Source organism: Juglans microcarpa x Juglans regia, chromosome 8D (assembly GCF_004785595.1).
Source record: "Juglans microcarpa x Juglans regia isolate MS1-56 chromosome 8D, Jm3101_v1.0, whole genome shotgun sequence".
NCBI classification, from domain to species: domain Eukaryota; kingdom Viridiplantae; phylum Streptophyta; class Magnoliopsida; order Fagales; family Juglandaceae; genus Juglans; species Juglans microcarpa x Juglans regia.
Genome location: NC_054608.1, coordinates 12579239 through 12588397, shown reverse-complemented (window position 1 = coordinate 12588397; position 9159 = coordinate 12579239). Strand labels below are relative to the sequence as shown.

The window sequence follows — 9159 nt, the reverse complement described above, 5'->3', positions numbered from 1 at the left end:
CTTATATTAAACAAAAACATAATATTCTACGACAACACGAGAAACTCTTTTTCCTTAGCACTGAAGTAAAACCCATTGGGCTTTTCCCTTTTTGCTTGTGGAATTTCTCTTTTTTTCATAAAAAGAGGGGCCTTTGCCTCTAAACATTCCACACTTCTAGCTCCCCGACAGCTCTGCCCTGAAACATGCGAAACAGAGAGCTTTCTTCGCCCATGGCGGTTCTTCCTTATGCCTCCTCGCCTTTCGTCTTTCTCACCCTCTTTCTTGCTGTCCATCTCGCTCGTAAGTTTGTAATTCGTTTTCCAGTTTACTTGAGCGCTATATGTTTGTGCTTTTGTTTGTTTGTGTGTTTGCATCTCTGCCTCTCTGAATTTCCTTCTCGGAGAAGGCATGCTTGGCTTTTTTGGTAAAAAAAAAAAAAAGAAAAAGAAGAAAGGTTTTCGGTTTGGTCCACTTGTTCCCCAGAAATTGAATTTTCCTACAAGCTTGTGTGGGACGTTCAGTTCTTTCGATTTTTTTTTTTTTTTTTTTTTTGAGGATACCGTATTTCGTATGTCTTTACGTAAATTCTTGCTTTTTCTTTGTTCCCATCTCGTCTTCATGCTGAGAGGACAAAACGGATACCAGTTCACCGTCGTCTTATAGTTAATTCTTTTGAACGTAACGGCTTCCCGCCAATAAAAAAGTATTTCCCTGTTTGGTAGCTAAGAAATCAAAGGAAAATAGAGTCTGAGAGAGAGAGAGAGAGTAAAGTGTTAAGAAGAATTAATCCCATTACGCAGCCAGTTTCAGTATTCGAGTTTTAAATTTCCTTTCAATTTTTTTTGTAACGGTGTAAAATATAATTTTTGTAGACTCCCAATCGTTCATTGGCGTGAATTATGGGCAAGTCGCCGACAACCTCCGCCGCCTTCAGCCACCGCGAAGCTTCTCCAATCCACTTCAATCCAGAAAGTACGACTTTACGGATCCGACCCGGCCATCATCAAAGCCCTGGAAAACACCGGAATCGGAATCGTCATCGGTGCCTCCAACGGTGACATTCCTCCCCTAGCATCTGACCCTAATTACGCCAAAAGCTGGATCAACTCAAACGTGATCCCCTTTTACCCTGCGAGCAAGATAATCCTCATCACCGTCGGTAACGAGGTCTTGACCTTCGGCGAGCGGAGCCTAATGGATCAGCTTCTACCGGCGATACAGAACATTCAAAACGCGCTCAATGATGCTTCACTGGGAGGGAAGATTAAGGTGTCGACAGTCCACGCCATGGCGGTGCTCACGCAGTCTGAGCCTCCGTCCTCCGGAAGTTTCGACCCGAGCACCAGTGACTTGATGAAAGGTCTGTTGGGATTCAACAACGCGACTGGTTCGCCGTTTACGATCAATCCGTACCCTTACTTTGCATATCGGGGAGACCCGAGACCGGAGACTCTGGCCTTCTGTCTTTTCCAGCCAAATGGAGGGAGATTCGACCCGAACACGAAGATCAAGTACATGAACATGTTCGATGCTCAGGTGGACGCCGTTCGCTCTGCGTTGAACTCTATGGGCTTCAAGGACGTCGAGATTATGGTAGCCGAGACCGGATGGCCATACAAAGGAGATCCCAATGAGGTGGGCGCAAGTGTTGAGAATGCTAAGGCTTATAACGGTAATTTGATTGCTCACCTGAGGTCGATGGTGGGGACGCCATTGATGCCGGGAAAATCGGTGGATACATATCTTTTTGCACTATACGATGAGGACTTGAAGCCTGGAGCTGGCTCTGAGCGAGCATTCGGACTTTTCAAGACTGATTTAACCATGACCTATGATGTTGGTCTCTCCAAGAATAGACAGGTGAGGCTGCAATGCGTTTGTCAATGCATTTCAAGTTAATGAATCCTCAATGTTCTACCAAAAATATGCTTTTCCCAACATCATTTTTTTGTAGCAGATATCTAGTATCACAGTATGTTTGTTGTTTAATCGTTTTATAAGCCATAGTTTTGTTTTTAGGACTTGTTAAGCATCAGCTACAAAATCCCCATCTTTACTTTTGCTGTTTGATATGTAGTAGTAGTTGGTTATTTGGTTTGATAAGCTTTACTGACACCAATTCTTTTGCTTGAAGGATCCGTCTATGCCGAAAACTCCGGTCATTCCAGCACCAGTCAATCCATCACCGACTCCGGTCAATCCTTCACCAACTCCTGTCAATCCATCACCGACTCCGGCTAGTCCTTCACCAGGATCGAAGAAAGTAGTGTGGTGTGTGCCAAAGGTAGGAGTCTCAGGTGCCCAATTGCAGGCAAATTTGGATTATGCTTGTGGACACGGTATTGACTGTAGTCCAATCCAACCAGGCGGGTCTTGTTTTGAGCCTAATACACTGGCTAGCCATGCTGCTTATGCCATGAATCTCTATTATCAAACTGCTGGTCGGAGTCCATGGAACTGTGATTTCTCACAAACAGCCACCCTTTCATCCAACAATCCCAGTAAGTTCTCTAAAACAACACTCTCTTTTGTTGTTTTCCCCATGTCAATGTCATTACAACACTACTCATAACCATTCTAAGCCTAAATCAAGACATATTAGGTGGGATTCAACACTTTCCTATCTTGAATTTTTCTGCTGTTCAATCTGGAACTTCCCTAACATTGCCCCCATGATTAATGTTGGAACTTCGTAACTTTTGTTCTGTGCATTGTTATAGCTATTGATTGCTTTAGAAGAATTTTCCATCTTTAGTAGGAGATTTCCATTTCTCTACAAGTCTATTATGTTCTACAAGTCTCTTTCATTTTGCTGCAGGCTATAACAACTGCGTTTACCCTGGTGGCAGTACTTGAGAAGAAGACTTCATATTTGCTAAGAATAAAACAAATAAAGGTGGGACTTCGTTATATTTTCTTTTGCTTGGTGACGAAGGCATCATGCTGTTTGAAATTTGAAATGAAGAGGGAATTTTATATATATAGCATGTGTATATATGTGTGTGTGTGTGTTTGCGGCAGAGTGGTCTGTAATGTTTTGGTGTTATAAAGATGGGTTGGTTGCAAGAGGTGTATTTCCTTGAATCTTCTTTGTAATTGTAATGCTTTTGAATCTTCTTTCTAACCTGTTGCTTTCATTGCCTTTGTCTCTCCTTCTCACTTTCATTTTCCTTTTACCTTTTGAGCACGCTATGTCCAGTTTAGGGTGTACAAGTTTCACGCATTCATTTTAAAAAAAGTGGAGCTCGCTATTAAAATGTGAATTTTTTTTTACGTGGATCTCAGATTTACTAATTTTTTTAAAAGAAATATGCGGGACTTATTCACCTAGAATTGTATAAATCATTTCTTATGAAATAAATATGGTGTGATAAATTTTTAATCTTTCAATTTGAAGTTAGTAATTATAATACATTTCACTATTGTTAAGAATATTTGTTCCTAGTTATAAGTGAAATAATGATAGTTTTCCAAATATTCATTTCTAAAATTAAATGACCATTATTTTTCTTGCCCTTAAAGTCCACTACAAAAAAAATTAATTTTCAAAAAATTGATTATTTTTTAAAAGATAAAATATTTGTATAAATGTTTTTTAAAAAATTAATCCCTTGTTATCGAATCATAAGCTGTCATATGTAAGAATTTTTAAAAAATTAAGTTATTATTTTTTAAATTAGGAATACATTTTTTTTTTTTATAACAAGAACTTGATTATAAAATTTTTACGTAACTCACAATTATTCTTATTGATGTGAAATATTTAATGGAATATTAATGGGTTGGAAATATAATTGTAAAGACTATTAAAGTTAAAAACACAAGAATTAAAGGGTTCAAAATTATAGTATATGAAAATCAATTAATCCTAAAGTTAAATCATAAAGACTATTTAAATATTTAACTCTTGATAAAATCTAACTTATTCAATGCATGTTTGATAATTTATTCCAATATAATAAATATAAGTTGAATTTAAATTTAGTTGTCATAAATAGGAGCAATGATAAAGATGAAATTATCATTGAGCCTCCCTAACCAATGAAAAAAATGACCTATTTATTTTATGAAGAAAATTTAATTGATTTTATGAAGAAAAATGACGTATCGTGGAGAATATATATTCCACGATATTAACATGGCATAACTTAATTTAAAAAAATTTAAAAAATAATTTTTTGTAAATTAAATTATGCTAAGTCAATAGTCCTTTTAGTATATTTTTCACATCGACTATATTAAAAAAAAGTATGTATTTAGATAATGAAATCAGATGATATAGTTTCAAGTTTTTTAGATTTGATAATGGGGTGGCCCCACCAATAATTGAAAATAATTTAATATAAATACATTAAAAAAAGTAATATTTATTATTAATTAAAAATACTAATAAACATATTTAAATCTTGTAAAATATATATTTATAGTGGGTCCCTCCCACCAATTTTTGTTATTGGCCAAAAAATTCAAAATAGGATGGGAAAGTAAAGGTGGATTGTTTATTGTTCACTGTCAGACTTTTTACTGCTCATTGTCAAACTTTGTACTGTTCATTATCAATGTTTTTACTGTTCATTGCAATTGTTGAAAAACTTTTGAGATGAGATACAAACTTGAGAATGGTATTTTGGATACCTAGACAAAATGTGTCGTAAAACTCAGATGAGATAATTTGGGCATCCAAACTGGACCTTGGAGTCATCCAAAATGAAAACCCAATAATTTACTTGATAGCGTGACGAGGACATGTTAGATAGGTTTGAGATAACCTATCTAACAAGATTAGAATTTTGTAGACGTGTTTTTCTCAATTTAGGATTCTTTTTTTTTTTCTTTTTTTTATTTAAAAAAGGCTGCTACCACCTATTTTATTTAAACTTCTCTTATAGCAGAGGAAAACTTTTGCAAAACACTGTACTTCTAAACCATACAAAAAAACCAAACAAAACAACATAACTTTAAAATCAATAGAAGGCAAACCAATTTTATCTAAGCGAAGAATTCCTCACATCTACCTATGAAACACATCCATACCCTTTTACGTACATGTGATGCCTGCCTCCCTCTGTCTTGCTCAAAACTCCGTTGCCTTATTCCTTCTCTAAATTGGTATTTAATAGGGAAATTGATACCTTTTAATTCTAAAAGAAGATCCTCCCAAAAGTCCCATAAATACCAAACATTACACATACCTGATTTCAGCCAATCCACTATAACCTTTGAATTAGATTCAATTTCCACAGAATTGTATCCCTTTGCTTTACATGCAGCCACCCCACAAATTAGAGCTCTAAAGTCTGCTTCGTTATTAGTTCCATGGCCAAACTGAGCCGAGAAAGCTAGCTGCACCTTTCCCCTACTATCTCTAATCACTCCTCCTCCACCACACTATCCTAGATTGCCCCTAGAGCTGCCATCTACGTTTAACTTCACACAACCTAGTGAAGGTTTGCACCAAGTTACCAACGTTGATTGCTTGTACTTTGCAAGTTTAACAGGAATATCCAAGGATCTAAGTATCATCTTATCCCTTTACGAAATCGAGTTAGTTGTAATCATCAATTCCAACAGTCATTGTAGCCAAGTTCAAACCACAAACCAGACCTCCCCTACCATCGCATATTTCCCCTCCATTCTAGCCATATATTGATGCGTCCATAGCTTCCACGTGATAATACTAGGAATAAGGCCAATGAGACAACCTTTTTGAGAGGAACGCTTCGCACAAGAGAACCAAAGAGTAACTCTTGCCCACCAAGAGTCCACAGTCATATTCGGAACCCCCACTGCAACCGCTGCCAGTTCCCATACCTTACTAACAATATCACTAGAATGTAGGATGTGATCAAGAGACTCCTCACGGCCTAATATACAACAATCACACTTTGACGCAAGTGGTATACCAAGCCTTCAAACTCTGTCATCAATCGGTAAACAATTCATCATCGACTTCTACATGCAAACTACTATCTTTTTTTTGTAGAATTTTGTGCTACATCCAGTTTGCCCATGGCACTACCTCCCCCTTATCGCCTGTACACTCCCAAGCACTTGTCGCTGTGAATGTACTAGAATTGGATGATTTCCATATATACCGATCAGGCCCCACCCTGTGCATCACCTCCTCTGCCAATGACGTTCCAACAAGAGAAACTAACAATTCTTCATTCCAACCTTCTGCACTCAACACTCACGAAGTCTTAGCGTAGGTTGTTCAACAAACATAATTTGATTGCATAAAGGACTAGACGACAGCCAATTATCAAACCAAAATAACACATCACCTTGTTTCACCCTCACCAAACTATTTTCCATAACCTTTGGAACAACCTCCACCAAAGCTCTCCAGAATCGTGATCCTCGACTCTGTGTTTGCCTGAGATGCACATTCTTGAGATATTTTGCACGAAAAAATTGTGACCACATCGAGTCCTCAGTGAACATTTTTCAGGCTATCTTCATGTGAAGGAATGTTGGATCTCCTCAAAGTTCCTTAACCCCAAACCACCCTCCTTAGTCTATTTGCACAACTTGTTCCAATCCTTCCATCTCATTTTTTATTTTTCATATTTCTCCCCCGAGAAAAAGGAAGATAAAATATTATTCAATTTATGAAGCGTAACTTTCAGATCTTCAAAACTGCCAAGAGGTGCATAACCATACATGACAAAACATGCCGAATTAACGTTAACCTTCCACCTTGTGACAACAGTTTAAGTTTCTAGCCAGCAACTTTATTTCTTATTTTTATCACCAAAGGCTCTATGTCCCGTGCTTTGAGCCTACCTGAAACAATAGGCACCTCCAAGTAAGTTGTAGGAAAACATCCCTAAGAAAAACCTATCAAGCGAAGAAGCTCCCTCTACCTTCCGACAACAATCTTAGTAGATAAAAATAAGGCTGATTTTTTCCTATTAATTAATTGACCAGACCACTTCTCATAAATACTCAAATTTTAAATTAGACTCCTCATAGATCTCTTAGACCCATTAGCAAAAATCAATAAGTTATCTGCATATAGAAGGTGGGAAATAATAGGTGCACCACGGGGATGAGAAAAACTCCAAATCTGACCTTTCTGAAAACTTTATCTAAGAAGCCTGGTGAGAACCTCCTCCATGATTATGAACAAATATGGTAATAATGGATCGTCTTGACGCAATCCCTTTGAAGGTTGAAAGAAATCATTGTACGTACCATTTAGCATAATAAGGAACCAAGGAGACTTAACACACTCCCTCACCATATTACAAACCTTAATAGAAAAGTCAAAGCTAGCAAGCACTTCAAGCAGAAACTCTCAATCCACACGGTCATATGCCTTGGTCATATCAATTTTGACTATTACATTACCACCCGTAGTGCTCTTATTTAAACCTTGCACCATTTCCTGAGCAAGAGTTATATTCTCAAAAATGTTCCTTCTAGGAATAAAGGTCCATTGCTCATTTGAAATAATCTGAGAAAGAAATCTTGTCAACCTTTGCACCAAAAATTTAGAAAAATTTTTATACACAACGGAGCATAAACTTATGGGTCTAAATTTATCAAAACTTTTAGAGTCATTCACTTTGGGAATAAGAACAATATATGAAGCAGTATAGAAGCGAGGCAAGGTGGACCCATTGAAGAAAGCTATCGCCGCCTCCACCAAATTACCTTTGATTATATCCCAGCAAGAAGAATAAAAAGCAGACCAGAATCTATCAAGACCTGAACTACTTTAATGAGGAATAGACATTAAAGCATCCTTCACCTCTTCCTTAGAAAGAGCTTTGCAAAGAAACTTATTCTCTTCACTAGATATAACTGAAGAGATCAAATTACTCAAGTTCGCTACCTCCCTTCTACCTGGAGCCGTGAGAAAATTATGGAAATAATGAACTGCCCCTTCATGGACAGCTTCTTGCGTGTCCAACACCGTACCATCTAGAAGAGACATAGAAGAAATCACAACACTCTTCCTTCTCTGATTAACTACTACATGAAATAATTTTGAATTGTTATCCCTTTCCGCCATCCACTTTTTCTTCACCTTCTAAGCCACCATAATTTTCTTCCTCTTTTCCAACTCTCTAGTTCCAACTTTGTTGCAAAGTAATCATCCTCCACATCTTAATTATACCATGTTTGCAATTGATGTTCAAGAATATCTAAGTGCTCTTCCAACTCTTTAATGTGTTGATCCACCCTACCAAAGGTATGAATGTTCCAAGCCAGCAATGGCAATCTCATTTTCTTCAACTTAGCCGCAAGCCTCCATAGACCAGAGCCACCCTCAGGAGCATTCCACACTTCAACCACACAAGTTTTAAAAGAAGCATGCGAACACATATTTTGGAACTTAAAAGGAGCAGGTCCATATCGATTAAACACCCTATCCAACCTTAAAAGCATAGGACTATGATCCAATAACTTCCTTGATAAATTTCTACATGAGCATTAGGAAAGATAAACATGAAATCCATGTTTTGAATAGCCCTATACAATCTGGCCCAACTCCAAGAAGGGCCAGTATCCATTGCACCATGAAACACGTCTCCCATTAAAACTCACCTCCATAAGGCCACAATTGTCTAAAGAATTTCTGAACTCCTCCATGGCAGGAATCAGCCTAGAATGATCGCCAACTCTCTCCCCATCCTCCCTGATGATGTTGAAATCCTCTATCACCAACCAAGGAAAATTACCTGGATTAATATCTTCAAAATCATTCCACAAAACCCTACGTTTCACTTGTGTACATTTTGCATACACAAATGAGACTAGGACTTTCTTATGCTCCAAACCAACCTAACCAGAAACCATTTGATTTGGAGAAACCACTCCTACAAAAGAAAGTGGTTCCCTCCAAAGAAGCCAGATTTTTCCACCCACAGCTTCACTTCAACAAAAACTAGGAAAACCCAAAAAAGAAGCCAAACTTGGCATCATTCTATCCTCTGCGAAAGGCTCAAAGATTGCAACAAAATCAATATTATACTTTCTAATTAAATGATCTAACCTCATTTTTGAACTACGTATCACCCTTACATTCCAAACTAAAAGAGAGCACATTATAACTTTAGTTAGCTGGTCGGGTATGTACCCGTTGGGAATGTCTCATAGAGTGACTCAATATTTCTTTCTCCTTAGCCCTAAAAACTTGCAGTTCATTATCTGACCCATACACTTTTT

General features: G+C 37.5%; 1 protein-coding gene across 1 annotated transcript; it reads left to right on the top strand.

Moving 5' to 3' along the window:
• On the top strand, window positions 1-3099 carry LOC121243209 (glucan endo-1,3-beta-D-glucosidase). Its single transcript, XM_041141288.1, is given in 5 exon segments — window positions 1-282; window positions 855-899; window positions 902-1842; window positions 2117-2483; window positions 2801-3099. Coding segments are annotated over 5 exon segments (1488 nt in total). The 5' UTR covers window positions 1-185; the 3' UTR covers window positions 2839-3099.
• Window positions 3100-9159: the final 6060 nt, after the last annotated feature.